Source organism: Amia ocellicauda, chromosome 16 (genome assembly GCF_036373705.1).
Source record: "Amia ocellicauda isolate fAmiCal2 chromosome 16, fAmiCal2.hap1, whole genome shotgun sequence".
Lineage (NCBI taxonomy): Eukaryota > Metazoa > Chordata > Actinopteri > Amiiformes > Amiidae > Amia > Amia ocellicauda.
Window position 1 is genome coordinate 4,816,323 of NC_089865.1, and position 19,824 is coordinate 4,836,146.

Consider the following 19,824-nt stretch of genomic DNA (forward strand, 5'->3'; position numbering starts at 1 on the left):
ATTCATTGCATTTGGAAATAACATTTTCATCTTGCCACGTAACCTGCAGATGTTTCTCCACATCGCAGGAGAAGCAACTACTGCACCTCCTTAAAAATACAAGCCAGTGTGCGTGTCTCAGCTCAGTACAGCCCGACCCGACACAATGTGCAGAAAAGCGAGGACTCCAGCCGCAATCGCCACAGAGCACAATGTTGCAGGATATCCTGAGCTGATGAAAAGGGTGGGAGCTGTTATATAGTGTCCGGAGGAGGAGCCGCTGCGACTTGCGCTTCTGTTTCACTCCCTGCGCCCTGAAGTGCCGCTATCTGCCACAATGGCGCACAGGGAGCGCAGCTGGCATCTGTAGCTGAAGCCCGGGCGAGATGGACCGCCTCAGATGCGCGCTGTGAGCCCCTCCGCAGGATTACTTATCCGGCTGCATCTCCGTCGCCTTCCTCCCTTCTGCAGCATCATGGCAACGTGCACTTCAGTGCTACTGCGCAGCGCTCCTCTGTGCGTGCTGCTGCTGGGTCTTTTTAAACCTCTCCAGGCTGGATCCTATACCGACACCGCGATGGAGACGGACAGCTTCACCCCCAACGGGACTGGCTGGGGAGAGACCACGGAGCTGCCCGCCGAGGTCGTGAGCTCCAGCACAGCCGCCGAGCCGGGCTGGGGAGAGACTGCGTCTGCCCGGGAAAGCGCGTCCCTCTCCGGCGTCGCGCAGGAGCAGCAGCCGCTGGCAGGATCCCGCGCCGGTAGGGTCGCTGTATCGGGTCTGTAGACACGGTGCCTCTCTGCTAGTGAAGTCAAATATTTATCATGTCAGTGTGCTTTCTGCAGATGGACACTTTATACACTTAAACCTACATTATTTCCTTTTTTTTAAAATGAGGGTTAATATGTAATTACTATGAAGTCCATCCTTTCACTTAAACTAGTAATCAACTTAATATATATCGAAACTATTACCAATTAACCATTAGGGGGATGTAAAAAGGCTTTTAACTTTCTGAGATCGCATATATTGTAAATTAAATGCCAACCTATAGACGGTTCTAGCTGTATTATAATTTACATTATAATCTAGTTGTATAACATAATTTAAATATTGGTCTATGATATCAGCATGACTGCCATTTACACTAAACACTTATGTAGTAATACAAGAATAACTGAGTATAAGTCAGGAATATGCCACACTTGTGTCCATTAGCACATGTGTGCCCATACCAGCATTGTGTCGGGAGGTCATTGTTCCAGCAGGTCATTGTGCAGGGAGGTCATTGTGTGATTAGGGTTCAGCATGTGAGCCTTCTGGGAGGGTTTTAGAGGCCAATCTCTCCTTGCACTGCAAGATATTGAGTATTAGAAGTATAGAATAAATTAGGAAGGAGCAGCTGTTTACCATGTGTTTCCTAAGCACAGGCCCACCCTTGACCTTATGACCACTGCGGTCCTAGGTGGGACACTTCTCACAGAAAGCTGCAGAGAGACTGTGTTGCTGTTCTCCCCCTTTCAGCTGCGTTACCAGTCCAGCTTCTTCCTGATTTGCTATTCTGAGTTTCTAAGTCAGGACTCTTAACAGGTCATTGCACGTTTTCAGGCCTGTTTGTAATGAATGGGCCCTCAGTAAAGGATTCTTTTCATTCTGGCCATGTCCTGCTGTCCAAAATGGCACAATACACCCTGACGGTCTGAGGACAGCTGCTGTTGTCCTGACACACCCCGGCCCGGCCGCCAACACTGTCTCCCCAGTCAGACTCTTCTGTCGGTAGCAAGGGGGCTCATCTTTGCGTAGGATGTCCCCCCAACTGGTCCATATCAGACTTTCAGTGTTCTTGGGTCCAGTGTCATTAGTGAATTCATGAAACAATCGTCACAGAGCTGTGAAATTTCCAATTAGGCTGTATTAATTACCTTTGTATCATAAAATTGACAGAGAGAGAGAGAGAGAGAGAGAGAGAGGAAAGGAAAACATTTCAAATCAAAGTTTTCTCTCTCTCTCTCTCTCTCTCTCTCTCTGTCAATTTTATGATACAAAGGTTTGCAACCTGTCTCTCATATTCCAGCCCCTGCTCCATCGCTTTCTCTGAAAAGTATCCGCAAGAATACAAATGTTTTTAAGCCACGTGCCAGGAGTTTTACACACTTGGTAGGCTTTCAAGGAAAATGAGGAAAACAGATGTGATTATTATAATAAAAGAAATCTTTCACTGTTAGTAATGGAAAAGAAAAAGGGGAATTCTCAGCCGCAGATGTTTACATGTTAGAAAATATCAAATCTACAAATAATATTTAAATGTAATCTGTTAAGGCTGAACAAATTAAGGGTACAGGGATCCAAATCAATTGAAAAAACAGACTGATAAAGCATTGTAACTTTAATAACATATTTTATTCTACTACTGTTATAGTGTGGATGGGTAGACAGTGATGTATTTGGTCTAATATCAAGTTGCATGGCTACTTTTACAATCATTCAAAGGTTGTATCACATATGCACAATGGTGATGATTAATATTATACCCCAAGCACAGTCCTGGGTGCTATTTTCTACAAAATATAATCTAGCAAAAGCTGTCAAACCCATAGGACTCTCCACCCTTTTTATGAGTATTTCTTATACTAACCTCGCATAAGAGTCATTTACTAATTATTGCAAGGCTTCTATGTGAACCGCGACTCAAGATATCGTAACAGTGAAAAAAGAGAAGCTCTTCTGTTCGGCTCAATGCAGAATGTCTCGCTTGGCTGTGAGCTGAGGATCCTGCCAGGCGGCACCACACAATGTACCGCTCCGAGTCACAGACTCTCCAAAGCTTGAAATAAATGATGTCTGAGAGTCTTGGACCACGAGGTTACAGCAGTACAATCTGCATTAATAAATTGGGAACAGGCCAGGTGAAATATTGACTTTAAATGTCTTTTTAAGTACAAATCATCAAGTACAAAATATATGAAACAGACATTTGAAATGTGCCCCTCAGGTATTTCATTTGAACAGATTGTGCTCTCTGCAATAGATCATAAAATATATTTTTTTATTTCAACAATTCTCTCTTGGGTGGTGTTTTAAGTTAAGTCTAAAGTGTGAGTGGAAATTCATTCTATAACGGATTGATGATAAGTTATGATGACGGGGGCTTTTGTGTTGCCTCACTCGTGAAGCAGGATTGGGTTTCAGGGTTCTGGATGTGAGATGTCTTAATGTCAATTTGTCTGAAAGCACAGATGAATACCAGTGGTTATATTGGTGAAATATCATCAGAGACGAAGACAAATGTATGGTCTGAAAGCTCTGTAGAGGATGATCTCTCTCAGCTTCCACTCAGCCTTGGGATTTACAGTTCATGCTAAGCGTACAGGAAGGCCTGAATAAAATCAGTTTGTCTTTATATGAATTCAGCCTCCGAAACATGCATTAATAATCATGAACTGAATAAAATGCCCAAAAGCTAAAATCTGTTTTTTATTCTTGCAATCATTTAAATTGGTCCTACGATTTGCTTATCATTCTAGTTTTGCTTAACTGCATCCTACAAAACTCCTCCTAGAGGAAATTAAAAATAAATACTTTGCAGAGGACATACCCCAGCAGCCTTCTCAAACAGAAGCTTTGGACCATGTCAAGGAGATCTGAATCACATCCCAATCTTTTGACTGTTGAGGTGCACACTGAATAGGTACTCTGGATTGATCTCAGATAGAGACAGACGTGATTTGGTCAGAATATTTCCCCCTTAAGTAACCCCAGCAACTCCACCAGCGAACAATTTCTATATTTGTAAGTTTCTTTCTTGTTATCAGAAACTGTGTGTTTCTGATTCACTGCTTTTATCTGTTTCTAATGCCATCAGACAACCTTAAATCCAGTGCTGGAGTTTATATGTGGGTTCTAATCATGCTCGATAGATTTTGTTCCAAGATAAAAACACCCTCTCCCTTGTGGGGTTTATTTGGACTGTGTTTATTCTGTTCATCAAGACCCAACATCATGGAAATTAAGGGGAAAGGTCATAGTTCATATGCAAATTAGCCATGTGTACAGTTCTCCCTCTCATGTCAAAGGAGAAATGGTGATTTGCATGCACAGAGAACGATAGATAGGTGATAGAATTGCGTCCTGAGATATCTATGGTTGTCAGGTGACATCTTATTGCTCTGCCATCTTGGAATCCACACAAGTGAATTCCCTGCTCTCATGTAAAGGTGTGGGATGAGATCATTCACACATGTTCATGAATCACGGGTTTACATGCAGGGAAAAGGACATGGATGTCCAGTTTTTCTCAGTTTCTCTTAAAACTCCTATTTCTCCTGGGTTGACCTAAACAGGAACATAACACTGAATATAATCTCCATGAATGTCAACCACAGACTGTTGTTTGTCTGAGCTTTCTTTCAGCACAGCTTAGGTCCTCTAACCTAATTCACTCTGTCACAATTGTGAAAGAAAGAGTCTGCGTTCGCTTATTGAACGATGCTGGCTGGCAGCAAACTCTAATAGCTCTAATAGCGGTATTGCTAGGGTGCTGGATTCCATGGCATTCGAATGACACCTACAGAAAAAGTGGAGCAAAATCCTCTGTGGTCACCCAGTGTTTGCTGCGTGTGTGATAGTGCAGACACAGCAGGAACACATTCCTCTTACTTTGCAGGATCTGAAGAAATGTGAAGCATGTGGTGCCAATATAGACAGCTTTATAGACGTGTCATTTTTGCCTGAACGTTAAATAAAACCAAGTCCATCCACTCTTTGTCTGCCACTGAATTCCCCATACTCACTGTGGTCTTTTTTGAATGCTGAGTTCATGGAAAGAAATGGATGTCTCTTTTATTTAGTCTTTTACTTTGTTTAAATATATATACACACAAAAACACCAGTCTGACATCTCTGTTGTTGCTTTTTTCCATCCTCTGGACGCTTGATAATAATCTGCAAACCGCAAACACTCCCCACCTTCCGTATTCATCTTGTGAGGAAGTCAGTGCACTTCATTCATCACTGGTTTGGTCATCTATAATTTAAACCTGGGACTCTTAACCTCCAACATGATTTACAGGTTTGCCAGCTCATTCATTACTGAGGCTGGAAGGCAAAAACTAGTAAATAGCCAAAGAGCAGGGAAGAAAAGGTGCCTGTTTTTTTTACAGTGCTTAGATTTAAACGGTGATGCTGGTTTACAGTACATATGGATTAATGTTGCTGCAGGTTGTATTGCACGATGGATGCCACAATATTTGAGCTCAAATGCCATGGATAAACAAAACAATGTTTTAATATATACAAGTATATTCCTATAGCCTATATTCATACCGTATAGTAAAAGAGTATTCTGATACATTTATATAAACCGTTCAGAATACATTTAAAAAATATATATTTATACTTATTTAAATGACTTCCAAACTTTTCATGGGAAATAACCCTTTTTTCTTTCTGATGTTAACTCACTATATGAGTCTATGTAATATATGCGTTTCCTCACAGTACCCAGATCGCTACAATATCCTCCCTGTAGTTAAAATGAATCTCTCAAAGGGATCGAGTCATATCTTTCGATTACAGGTTAAACTGATGTATTTTGCTAGCGTACAGTATAGTCTCGAAACCTTATCTGATGCTTTTCACAGGCACTTGTTTATTTACCTTTTCTGAGGGTGGGGGGCTGGTAACGAGAGAGAAAAAAGGAAAGGTTTGTAAACTTCGAGTGATGGCGTCTCGCCTCATTATATCTCAGTTCCGATGTGACTGGTTCATGGCAGCTGTGTCTATTTTAGGTCTTGCTAGAGCAGTTCATTGCACACTACCCTGCGCCACATCAAAGCAGAGTGCCCCCCACCAGCTCTGTTATGGTTTCATCCACAATGAACTGGACATCGATAAAGAGGGCTCTACTGATGCTCTCTGACTCCACTGAGGTTCACAGGACGTTTCAGGAAGCGATGAGATGAACTCGAACAAGGTGACATTAAATGAGCTATCTAATACTGTAGACCAGGGATTTTTTTTAAATCTTTTTGGCCTTGGTGCATCCCCTTTTTAAATCTCCCCTTCTGAACAAGGGCCCACTCAGTTTAAACATCAGATTTATTGGAAATATATACAGTATATGTATAGTGAGATCACAACTGCAGGTCAATAGATCCACCATTAATGTTTTAAAGGCAGGTCTGCCTTGTAAATGTAGAACAATTGGCGGCCGTTTTTTACGATGATTGCGTAAAATGTGTAAAAATCTTTAAAGTCCCACGGAGATCCCAAGCCTCCTGGTTGGGAATCTCTAATATGGACCTTTCTGTTCTCTCCTGCACTTTCTTAGCAGAGAACCACGTCTTACACTTCTGATAGTTTTAACTATGGAAACATCTTGGTTTTGGTTTGAGAGTAACAGCAGTCTATTATCATCGTTAGAAAGAAAAATCTTCATTTTTATCTGGTGATGTATGTTTCGATGTCTGAATCTATGCATGTATGTTTGATTGTGATTCCGTCCACAATGTTTCTTTCCACAGAATCCACAGTCCAGCCCTGAAAGGAAACAAATACTTTACATTTGTTACATGAGAAACTTGCAATTTCCCGAGTCAGTACTGCTGTAGAGTGAGGAGTACATTTGCACAGGCAGATATGTAGAAACTCTCCTGCAGTGATATATGTGATGCAGAATTTACACTCAGGACTTCTGACAGAAATTACACAGTGTTCTCGCAGCAGAAAAATGCAAATGATCTGATCTGACAGAAACTTAGCCTGACATCATAGACTAAAGCTGATTAAAGCCCAAATTCTGTCACCTCCCGTTAACTTTGAAAAGGGGTTGAATCAAAGGCTAACAATGCTCCTGAGCTTCAGAAAATAATCAATATGATTTATAATGACACAAATCACTAGAGTCTGTGTTATGGTTGTAAAATGTGTGTTGTTTGTGTGAATCAGTGTTGAAGCCAATTGATTCCAATGGGGCCTTTTGTTAATATTTTTGTTTTTAAATCCACATGAGTTTATTATAGCGCCAAAATGCTTTTCAACAATGTGTTTTCTTGTTGTTTGACATGGCTTAGAGTTAGCTGCTGTACTCAGAGGTTAATCTCAACTAGATTAATCCCAGTAGATTTATTAGTGAACTCTAGTGATCTCTAACAAAAAGGTGGAACCTATATATATATTGAACTTTTTTCTATAAATTTATGCACAACTAAACAAAAAACACTTGTTCCTTTTTGGGTGAAAATGTGTTTATGTTATAAAAACAACCGTGTGTCGACCCAAACCAGTTTGGACAAGGCCAATGTAAATAGTCCCTTCTGTTGATTTGTGTAGCATCTTTTTGTGCATCGTGTGCAGGCAAACGTAATAAGCAAATCTTTTTTGGAAATGTCTAAATAAATTTCATATTAAGTATCTTGTTTTCTGATTTCTGTTTCAGTAAATAAAGGAAACCGAGGTGCTTCATTAGATTAGCACTGCAGAGATCACACAAGATAAATGGTATAGAATTAAGTGCTTGTTGTAATCAGATAGTAATGAAACTGCCTTGTGAGCAAATCATGTGCAGTGACATATGCTTGCAAACAGCAATACAGCACAGATGTTTAGTGTAGAGGGTATTTTAAGTTTGCAAAGCCTTCCTAAAATGAAGATTCAAAGGATGCAGGTTAGTCACATGGTTATTGAAACACAGATTTAAAAGAATAATTAATTATGGAGGTTTATTTTAAAGTTTATGTTAATTTATTTATTGGATTGCATTCCAGTTCCTCATTCCCTAAACATGAACTATGTATATGTATGTATTAATTTAGATTAATGAGGAGTAATTCAGATCCCATTTCTCAGGAGGTCTCATGTTTCTCCCAGGACTGTATTTTCAAATTCCTGTGCAGCAGTGTATTCATTCGTGTATCTCTTGACTTACGCTTCCATTTTAACCTGTACAGAAAGCCCAGAAACTACATATCACAGCGGGCAGCAGTTTAAATTTAATGTCAGAATGAGAACGATAAACCTCATGATATACTTGCCATGAATCAAACTGTGCATTTGATCATAAATTCAGCAAAACCTGGGTCGTCAGACATGGACACAAAAACACAAAGTGAAATATTGTGTTGTTTGTTCCTGACGTCCAGAATCAACCTGTTTGAATTCTTATCAAAGGTTGCGTATTGACACAATTATTTTAGTCACACTTACAGCAGAATAATTGTGATTATTTTCACTCCTGCTGTGACATTCCTGATTAGTCCCAGATTAGATGTAATGTATTAAATAAATAACTAGAGAAGACGGCAGAATAGTTTGATAGATGCTATCTCTTAGTGATGGGGTGTATCATTTTCATTTCAACATACCCTTACTCCCAAGGTATTTAATGGAAACAATGGTGAGCATTAGGATTTCAGGACACAAGTTGAGGTGTCATTATATATATAAAGATAAAGTTGTTGTCAGTAAATGTAAGACACAAAATACACAAGGCATTTACATAACATGGAACATAAAAAAGGAATACATTTACTCCTGTGGTTCGAGTCTGTGCCTCACCTCGGTTTAAAACGTTTCATCCTGCATTTCACTCTGACAGTAAGTGGGTGTAAAAGTGCAGTTTTTGCGAGTGGCCTAATTTCGGCTCTTGTTTTCCGACTTGCCGGAGTGCACTGCTCTGTGCCTGAACCCTTCCCTGACCCGCGCTCTCGTGTCGTTGCCATGTTTTACAGTCAGGATGTTTTTCTGAAGCTCCTGGCTCCATTGTTTCACAGACCCCAGCAGCTTCACTCTGGTGGAGCCCTGCCAGCGCCCCCCACCCCCACCACCCCCGGCAGTCTGCGAGGCTCCAGCGCATTAGTTGGAGATTTAAGTCATGTCAAGTAGAATAACTGTGCCACAGATGTAAGTGTCCAGTTTACAGGACACAACAAACAGTGTAACTGGTGAAAAAACAGGGTGGCTGTATAGTATCCATACAGAGATATTGTTTACTATTGGAGGATGGCATTTTATAATGATGATTTCGGATAGATATTCAGTTAATTGGGTGTGGCCACATTCAACCTTTATGCCCTATTTATTATGGGGCTTTTTTGGCAATTAATGGACACTTGCATCACTCTCACCCACTGGTTCATTCCCTGATGATGTCACAGAAGCAAACTGTGTATCAAACGGCTGAGTTTTATCACCTGCATATTTTGCACATTTAATTTACATATTTCCCATTTACTGTGATGGCAAAGATGAATACCAGCTTCCATACACAACACTGTCCGAATTTCGACTAATTTCTGGGAAAGGGTTTTGTTCTGAACGACACAACTACCTTATTCTGAACTCGAGAGAATTAAAGGTTAACGCTGGGAGCGAGGATGTTTGAACACGGGCTCTTACAGGGTCAGCTGAAGGAAGGAAACTTCAAATCCCACTGCACCCAGTAGCCTCCATATTTAGGGCTCAAGCTTTTGTTAGCTTAGACGGGCTTGGCTGCCAATTGTTCTCCACCCACAATCATTACATCCGCAGCCACTTCTCAACACATTCCACAGAATTGGACCTGATAAGTGATAAGGAACTCGCTGTGAGCAGACGTCCTCTAGTGGCAGTTCGGAGGTGTTGCAAGGCTATAAAGATTAATGTGTGAAGTGTTTACTGTTTAGTGCAGGGGTTCCCAACTCTACCCTGCTGGTTTTTGTTCCAACTAGCACACAATTACTTAATTGAACCTTAATGGAAGTAATAATCTGCTTACATTTGACTTTTTAAATTGTGAATGAAAGAGGTTTTTTTTTTAAAATAAGTTTATACAAATCTATAATTAGCTTAAAACCCCTACTGTTTAAAATAAGTCAAAGGCTCTGATTTAGGAAATGATTAGTTCAATTAAGGGTTCAATTAAGTAATTGTGAGATCGGTTGGAACAACAACCAGCAGGGTAGGAGGTGGGAAAACTGTTTTCTGTTCTAGTTAGTTAATTAGATGCAAATTTCAGAGATCAAGAAATAAATTACTCTTGCTGATCACAACCAACCCATGTCTCTCTTTATAGTGTTGTTGACATCTCTCCATATGAGGACCTAATAAATTAACTGACGCTCTCGTTAGTCTAATTGTGGAGAATACATTCTGTTTAAAGTCCATTCCAACTCTTTACTGATCGACAGCTGTTTCCTCACGTCTTCCTTTTCTTTTTGTTTTGTTTTTTCCAGCCACAGAATACAGCCCACAGACTGGCACCCTGACAGACACAGAGAGCTGGAATTCCCCCTCTCAGACAGACAGCACTTACATCTCCTCCACGTTCACAAGAGCTGGAGAGAGGACTTTATTGTCTGTAACTACAGATAGCACTTCCTCCTCAGAAGCAAGCCAGAACCAAACCCAAACCTACACTATGGGACAATCGGACCAGAGCAGCAGCGAAGGACGATCAACGGCCCAGTCCCAGGTCACCTCCACTGGGTCAGGGCGCACAGAAGGAAGCACGGGGACAGATCGTATCGGGTCAGGGCGCACAGAAGGAAGCACGGGGACACATCAGCTCATGTTGGGGCGCACAGACGGAACCACAGGGACAAATCAGCTCGGGTCGGGGAGCACAGACGGAACCACAGGGACAAATCAGCTCGGGTCGGGGAGCACAGACGGAACCACAGGGACAAATCAGCTCGGGTCGGGGAGCACAGACGGAACCACAGGGACAAATCAGCTCGGGTCGGGGAGCACAGACGGAACCACAGGGACAAATCAGCTCGCCTCCAACACCTCAGGGAGCGAGTTCACTAGCTCGGGCTCTCCGAATGTAACTGGAGGGTCCTTTGATGAGACATCAGACAGTTCTACTAAGGTCACATCACCTTTCAGTTCTTCTCACAACTCCACGGAATCGATGAATTCCACCGGTACGTTTGAAGAGACCTCTTCCTCTTTGGAAACCACGTCCAGAACCCCATCTCCTTCATTGCCACCTTTTTCGTCTTATGACCCTGGTGTCACCAACAGCTCCCAGGCAGGCACGGAGCACTCTGTGACTTCAGGAACCAACACTAGTATGACCACGGAATCTTCTACCGGGCCTTTATTAACCGGCACAGATGACACCACAGAACCAATCCAGCCACAAACAGTACTGTCCGTGAATGATACTGATGAGACTGTGGCCACTGACCCGCCGGTGCAGCCCGACACCGAGACCACGGTGGCTGATTCTGGCGATGAAATCGGCTCTTCCAGCTCTACTGTCACCAACAGCTCTGGTGGGGAACTGACTACTTCTGAAACGCAAAAGATGGCAGAAACGACAGAGGTCCTCACCACAACACCCAGCAGTACCACCCAAAGGACACCGTTAAACAAAACCCAGCTAGTTACCCCTCCGCCCCCTGTAACGACGCATTTATATGTACCGAGCACAACAGAGGAGTCTCCAAATGAACACATCACGTCCTCGGCCACCCATACCACAATAAAACCCCAGACAACCAACGCATCGTCTCAGCAACCCTCGACGTCCAGGACCGAGGGGATGCACACCCAGAGTTCCTCGGGGACTAGCCTTTCTCCCACCGATATCACGACCTTAGTGTTAGAAACAAGTACCGCCACCCCGGGGAAAACCTCGGGAACCAGTGCCCACACAACCGCGTCTTACAGGACTCCGGTGCCAAGAAGGACGACTGCCACCTTGCCCGTCACTGAAAAGCCCACTGAGAAAGCAACAACGGCAGCCCAAGTTACAAGTACAACGAAAATGATAACGACCACAGTCGCGTCAGGTAATTTGAGTAAATATTTTTTCTGCAGAAATTACTTGTACGCATTGTAAGAAGGCTGACAATATCTTATCCTAACTGGCAAGGCCTGCTTGATACCAAGACAAAGCCACTTCCATAGTTATGACCTGAAAAGTAAGCTACACAAATATAATATAACAGCTCCATCTAGTGTTCGCTACATGTAGTGAAAGCAGAAACAGACATGCTTCTGTTTAATGCTGTGTTTTCAAATCACAGAGCAGGTTGTTGTTAATTCTCTCAGACCTGCCTGACAAGTGTCTTGGATCATAAAGCTTCTAGCAGCAAATGTGCAAATATCACCTCCTATGTGCTTAAGGTTGTGCAGGCATTCAAGTTTCATAAAATAATACATTTACATACGGAGATACAAAACATATCCATTAAATGCTTGAGTTCCAAATAGTTTTGTTGTTGTTTACTTGTTGTACCCGAGATAACATTAAATCGGATGCAGTGGCCCTGTTGTAAAGTCAAGTTCAATACGATGCCAAGATGGTTATAGACTGAGTCATGTCCTATAGTCAATACTCGCAAAAATAGAGTGGGTCTAATACATTCGTTAAACATTAATAGAGGTTATTCACTTTTATATAAAGTTAGTACCCAGGTGGTCATATAAAACCCTTTCAGCAATCCTGCATCATTGGAATAGCTAATCCACTAAACCATCTTGCTAATTTAATCTTTGAGCTTCCGCATGCATGGCGATGTTTAGAAAAGCAGTGTTAAAAAATGAAAGCCATTATTAATTCTACAAAATATAACAGTAACAGTAGGGACTGGATTAATATGAAGAGTAATTACAGGTGTTGACACATATTTTGTATGAGACACACGAAAGATAAGGGGTGTATACTATATTTAATGCACGCCTGTGAAAATTATGGGAATTATGCGATGCTAAGGAATACTAAATATTATTTTGGTTGCTGTTTTTGTAAACGGTTGTTGTCGAAGGGTTGCAATTTGACAAGGCACAGGACTGACACAGGGTTAAGTTTTTATATTGTTAAAAATGCATTCACAGAGAAATAGATACTAAAATCCAGCTTCTCCGAATGGTTGATTGAAACATTAAGTCAATGCTCATGTGTTGGAGTTCATTCAGGACAGTCCAGATGTTGCGCTGTGACTCAGCTGTGCTTCAGTTGTGCAAGTGGCCGGCTCTGCTTAAAAGTGCTGGTTCAATTTTGATCAAACTCTTCCGGACATCAGCTTTAGGTTGCTGTTTACCCCCATCAGGGAATTACAGAATACTGCGTCATTAACGCCCATGCCCTAATTTCCTCTGCTGCTCACACCCTTCCACGGGGCTGTGGTCTAAAGTTCACAGGCAGAGCTACAGCAGTTCCAGGCTGGAATTGCACAACTTCTACACAGATAGCTTTGGGTACTGTATAGTATTATGATGTATTTCAACACCTGCCAAGAAGTGCCTTATCAGACTAGAACACATGCCCTCCTCGATTACAAGTCAATGATTTGCCATTGGTGGAAAATACATGTGAAACTTTATCACCCTTACCTTGCCAGGATGTGCCTAAATAATTCAAAACATTTGAATCCAAAAAATATATATCTAGTGATGCTGAAAATAGCAAAGATATCAAATGCACAATTCATGTCTTTAATCTGTGCTATATTTGTTTTCTATCAACAGTGAACTTGTGTAAACCCAATCCTTGTTTAAATGGCGGCAAATGTGCCCTTGAGCATGGCACAGGACAGCGCCACTGTATCTGTACCTCCTCGTGGAAAGGAGACGTTTGCAGTGAAGGTAAAGCCTCCTTTGATGACCATAGTGTTTAATCTGCAGTTGTTTATGGATATTATTAACCTTTAACATCTGTACAGCTCATCACCATAACATTCCCTACAAAATACAATATTTTTTTGGAAAGTCTTAAATGTTCTCGTTCTGGAAGGCCAGGTTGAAATATATGAATTATTTTTCAAAACAAGTTTTCATTGAACTACCCAAATTATCTTGTACAAATTCATAACGAGCCATAAATGTGTAAGATATTAAACACTTCAGACACTCGGAGAAGAACATTATCTATGGTGGTAATTACACTGCTGTTCTCATAGACACAAATCTGCTGAGCTAGATTATTTTTTAAAAGAAACTAAATGCTGTTATGGGATACATGCTTTGCCTTTCTTTAGCTGACATCTAACTCTCCGATTCTGTCTCTCGCTCAGATGTGGATGAGTGTGGTCAGACCAGTCCCTGCCCCGCGGGCTCAATGTGCGTCAACACCCACGGGTCATTCACCTGCGAATGCGCTCTGGGGTATCAGCTGGAAAAGGGAAGGACGTGCGCCCTTGGTAAGACACAGGGACGATGTGCAATAATGGAAATACAGAGTCAAGTTTCTCTGTAGTTGCAAATGTATTGATTACACCTGGGCAGACAAATTAACCCCAATATAGTTTTAATCTATGTTTTAAACTTAGCACCTAATGATTGTTTTTATTGCTATATTAACATATTGCTCTGTTCACTTCTGGGTAAAGTCCAATCCAGGAAGGATCATAAAACCCTACGGTGAATGCCTTATCATGCCTTTATAACCCTGCACTTTATGTGTGAATCAACAACAAGGCTTTCAAGATCACAGTTCACGAGTATGTAAATAAGGCAATGATAACAAGCCTTTATTGTATCGGTGGGGACACATTATAGACCGATTCAAAGTGCTGCTGCAGGAGTTCAGCCAGAGAGAGCCTCCATCTCTGGGAAGGAACCACTGAGAGAGTAGCCAAACCAATTTACATCTACACCCCTCACACCAAATCACAAATTGGTGATTATATATGCTAACTTGCATACATACATGCATTGCCCATAGAGGAACTATGAAACTAAGAGGATAGAGGAACTAAAACTATACTACATACCCAACTTCGTTAACCAGGAGATTATATGTATATATTTGAGCACCCGTCCCGTTAACTGGGACACCCCTCTCCAGTCCCTCTGGCTGCAAAAAGATAAATCCTGCTACACGGGTTTGACTGGTAGAATACAGTATAAACACAAATGGATGCTTTGAAATACAACTGAAACCCCATTTGTATGCCATTGAGAAACAGCTCCCGGCCCTCGTATATTGCCTGCTCTGAAATATTCATAATCATAGCCTGCCGTTTTGGAGACCCCATCCAAAAGTTTATCTGGAACACATCCCTCATCAACATGTTATTTACACCACAATCAAGCTATCGATGGATGCTGACCTTGCTTTGTCTTGCCTCTTGTTTCCACAGTGAAGACATTCCTGGGCACTTTTAAAGGTCAAAACATGCAAAAGAACATGAATACCCATGAAATACAGCGAGAAATAATACTAATGGTAAGTTTGGTTTTGATTCAGATGCAGTTTGGATGTAATTGTGGGTGTGCATCTTCCCTCATGACTTCCAGATGATGCCCTGAATGGCCTCCTTTCTCCCAAAACCTTTCCTGTGTTGTTATTTCATACATGGTGCAAATAAAATGAATGGCGTGAAGTCTGTTGCTTGAGGAATTTAGCTCAGATCAGGGGTCTTGGAAGTCCTTGGAGTAAACACAACCTTTCATCCAGCAGATTGCATCAATCTGCCAGGGACACAGTTGAACCGGTGTAGGGAGGGATGCTCCTCCAGAAAGTGACAAAAGCATCTGATTTTGTTAAGGTGACACATGCTGAATAACCAGGCGGCCCATCTGCAGTTTCTGAGCTGTCATGAGATCATACATCCAAACCATTTGGCTTCCAGAGTGAAAGGATCACCGGCACAGATTGTACGAAACCCTGCTGTTTCTTGTTGGCATCTTTTTCAGACCCCAGATTCGCCACGTCATCACTCGGACACTTGCTATAAGGCAGATGGTCCTTGAAATATTGCTTCCTTTTCTTTTCAGCTGAATGCATCACTTTCACACCTGAGGGGCTACTCTAAATCTACTGTACATCTGAACAAAAGGTACGGCCCCATTTTGTTATTTGCTGATCTTTTATTTTAATGTTTAGATCTCCATTGAGTCTTCTTTTTTATTAATAATTAGATTGGGTACCATTGTATACCATGACATTGTTTGATTAACATCCTCATCTGAGCATGACTATATATATTTCTGTGGGGATTTTGCTTAAATACTTACTGCTTTGAATTACCAACGAAATAGTAGATTTTCCAAGGACCCCAATGCCGTGTTAGATGCTGTTAAAACACAGACATGTAATCGATTTATGTTACTTCGCTTTCAGTGGGAATGGTGAGGTCAATATTTCTGCAGTCAATATCTTCTCCATCAATGCGAATGTGACCCACGTGGATGTGCACGGACACATAGACGAATACATGAGGAACTGCGTCCCCGCGAGAACCGGCTGTGGGCACAGGCTTTGGCAATACCTGTCCTATGAAGGTAGATGTGGCTTTTCCTTCTAACATCTTCCCTTGCAGTGTAGTGTAAGAGACAGAAAAGTGTGATTTAAAGGTTTGGCCCTCATGCCGTGTGTCTCTTCCCTTTTCCAGATCTGAGTTTATGTGCCAGGATTCATCCCCAGTGTGACACTAACAGGTCCACATGTACGGACACCACTGGAATTGCGGTCTGTCAGTGCAAGGCAGGCTATTTCAAATACAAACCGGACGTCTCATTATGTGGAGGTATGGTTTTCTACAATAGTGTGCTTTTATACAACTACAATATTTGGAAAAGGAATTACAGAGGAGTATGTTCTGTAGTAGTATAGCTGTTGAAATGCTATAGTACCAGATAAGCTTTTCTAATGTATGCATAATAAAAAATATGACGCATAAATGCAGATAAAATGTGTTTTAATGTATTTAAAGACAAATCAAATTACATTTAAAAATGTTTTTTGGCCTTTATTTGAATCACTACTTTGCTTTTTTTGTCCTTAGCATGTGATGATGGTTTTAAACTGGAGAACGGCACTTGTGTAAGGTAAGGACAGTGAAGACAATTTAAGCAATCTAATACATATTTAGTAAAAACAATACACTTTATTAATGTACTCACACTAAATAGATTGGTGTATCTTTTTTCTTTGCAGCTGTCCCTTTGGGTTTGGAGGATTCAACTGTGGGAATTGTGAGTAAACCCTCTTAACATAAGAATAACTTAATTTGAAGAGTCAACAAGAACCACTACAAAATGAACTTGCCTTAATTGTATGTTTTTTTCCCTTTTCAGTTTACAAACTCATCACTGTGGTTGTGTCTTCTGCCGGAGGCGGTTTGCTGTTGGTTCTGCTCGTTGCTCTGATAGTGACCTGCTGCAGGTGAGAGTCAGATCAAATACTTTACACAGAGAGTGACAGTGTGGGAGTCAAGAAAACAAGTGAAATATTATTATTGAGTATTACAGGACTAAGAGTTGAATATGTGCATTATTTGTCATGGTAGAACAGAGATAAACGTACATGGCTCTCCAAAATAAGTCACTGTTATTTATATTTATTTTTTATCGTTGTGTTTGTGGAGAGACTATATTTGTATTGTGTCACCATGAACTAGATAAAACCATGAGTTAGATTTCAAGTCCACCACCATTGTATCGGTGTCATCTTGACGTAAGGAAGTCAAATGCTGGTTTGTATAATATTAAGATATAAAAAAGACCTCATTTAGATAAGAAAATCCAATGTTCTACTTTCTGAGAAGTGTAAAGTATCAGTCAGGAATGTGCTGCTGTGCAAACCAATCAACTGATAGGACATTTTGCACTGATGTTTACCCCTTACATGAACGTCAGTAGCTCAGTATTTCCTGGTCTGTATAGAAAACACAATATCAACTGAGAATAAGTTATTTTTTCTTATTTTCTTTATTCTTGGGGCCAACTTTATAAAAACAGATTTTGAAACCTCGTGTGTCACAATGGGGTATTTGATGATGTCATTATGATATTCCTCATGGATGTCAGAAACACAAAACACAAAATATCCAGGTCTCCCCATCATCCGTACTTTGCTTGCAGTGCCTTTGCGCCATTAAAACGATGGCTTTTTCATCTTCTCCCAGGAAGGACAAAAACGACATCAGTAAACTAATCTTCAAAAGCGGGGAGTTTCAGATGTCTCCGTATGCCGAGTATCCCAAGAGCAACAGGATCTCCGTGGAGTGGGGCAGAGAGACCATTGAGATGCAGGAGAACGGGAGCACCAAGAACCTCCTTCAGATGACGGACATATATTATTCAGTACGTATATATATTCCTCTGTACGGTATTCCTCTGTAGGTCGAGCTCGTAGACGTATTGCTTTCCCATGAAGTATTTAAATACATACAGTTTTTTTAACTATCTTTAAACAAATAAGATCCAGTAACACACAACATCAGGTATTTCAATACATTTGATCACTAATGTATAACTCCATGAATGGAATTAATATTGTCCAGATCTTGATTTTAAATGAATAGATCTTAGCCTATTTTGTAATAAGTGTATAGGAATTTTTCACTTATTTTTTTGTGTGTTTGTACGTTGCAGCCCGCTCTCAGAAATCATGAGCTGGAAAGAAATGGCCTCTACCCGTACTCTGGTTTGCCGGGCTCTCGGCATTCTTGTATCTACCCGGGACAATACAACCCCTCTTTCATAAGCGATGACACACGGAGGAGAGACTACTTTTAACCAAAGCAATGTTGGCAGCGCCTGTTGAATGATCGATGCCTACAGCAGGCTGGCCAGTTGTGTACCGACTGAAAACCAGCAACGTACTGTGAAAAAGCAATGTAAAGGACGATGTTCGATGAAAAGGACGTTGAATGTGAAGGCTTACTACTCAAATGTACCTTTGACCAGAGAAAAACCCTCCAAGGGGAACCTAAGTGGAGTGTGGAAATAACTCCCCTGCAATAACAAATCAAGGGACCGTCTTCCTCAGTACAGTTAACGTCTTTGTCCCAATTCTTTGGACTCTTTGTTTGTTTCTGTCAAAGTTGCACGCGTTCTACACACGTTGTTTTGTAGGAATGTGTTTTATGTTTCGTTGTAAATTATGTATTTATTTTTTCGTTTTAATTAATTGTGTGCATTATTGAAAGTTATACATTTTGTTTGTTTGTTTGTTTTGTGTAAGGACAGGATTATCTCTCCATACGATCATAGAAAATGTTTCCATCATAATGAACTGCTACTAATGTCGTATAATTGAAAAAATACTCAAAGTAAATAAGCCCTCAACCACAAACTACTCTTGGGACTGTTTCAAGACACTCCAAAAGACTTGTTATGATGAATAAATTATTAGAGTATAACGTATTAATAGTGTTAATATATGAATGCACCCCATCAAGAAGCTTTCCCTAAAACTGAACTGACCTGGTCTGCATTGTATCTTACAATTATATCATCATGATGTATTGATGAGGTACTTTGTTATGCTTTCACTTTAAATTCAGAATCCACTGGACAAATTTAAACAGTCACACATGTGGTTGAACTAGTCTGTAAATTCTGTCAATGACAAGCTTAGAGGTGAAAATGTATTAAGCATGTCTTCATTGCATATTTCATAGATAAGATTGCTACCAAAATCACACTACTACATTTGAAACTATGATAGCAATGTATAGCCGGTCCCATAATTTTCCTCAGTGTTTTACAAGATAACCCATTTGAAAAACGCTTAATTTATTTTCTCTATTTTTACCCATCATGCATTTTCACACACAATTTCTGTTGTTTTGTAATTTGAGATGAAATGCTGTAGCGACCAGTTATTTGTTTGTTTGTTTGATAGATTTGTGTTGTTGTTTTATATTTGTGTGTTCTGGCTCTCTGTTTGTATCCTGTATCATGTTAAAGACCATGCTTATTTAAGATTTACAATATTTGTAACTTGTCAGATATATATATATATATATATATATATATATATATATATATATATATATATATATATATATATATTTTAATGAACTATCTAATTAATTCTGGCGTTATAGTCAGACATGCATAGTGAAAACAAATAAACAAAATATTTTAAAGTGTTTCAACTGTAATTTTCATTTAACAGAGTGTTA

General features: G+C 40.6%; 1 protein-coding gene across 1 annotated transcript; it reads left to right on the top strand.

Moving 5' to 3' along the window:
• The first annotated feature begins 244 nt into the window (after window positions 1-244).
• On the top strand, window positions 245-19,678 carry heg1 (heart development protein with EGF-like domains 1). Its single transcript, XM_066687300.1, has 13 exons — window positions 245-740; window positions 10,189-11,754; window positions 13,436-13,552; window positions 13,981-14,106; window positions 15,049-15,134; window positions 15,686-15,747; window positions 16,032-16,192; window positions 16,303-16,437; window positions 16,696-16,738; window positions 16,848-16,885; window positions 16,988-17,075; window positions 17,818-17,995; window positions 18,287-19,678. Exons 1-13 carry the CDS (start codon window positions 380-382, stop codon window positions 18,428-18,430), a joined length of 3,105 nt encoding a protein of 1,034 aa, XP_066543397.1. The 5' UTR covers window positions 245-379; the 3' UTR covers window positions 18,431-19,678.
• Window positions 19,679-19,824: the final 146 nt, after the last annotated feature.

Excerpts from the sequence above, each read along its gene's own strand:
- heg1 (XM_066687300.1), top strand. The coding sequence starts at position 380 with ATGCGCGCTGTGAGCCCCTCCGCAGGATTACTTATCCGGCTGCATCTC. Across the intron at positions 13,553-13,980 it reads AGGAGACGTTTGCAGTGAAG|ATGTGGATGAGTGTGGTCAG; the intron begins GTAAAGCCTCCT and ends TCTCTCGCTCAG. Across the intron at positions 17,076-17,817 it reads CTGATAGTGACCTGCTGCAG|GAAGGACAAAAACGACATCA; the intron begins GTGAGAGTCAGA and ends ATCTTCTCCCAG.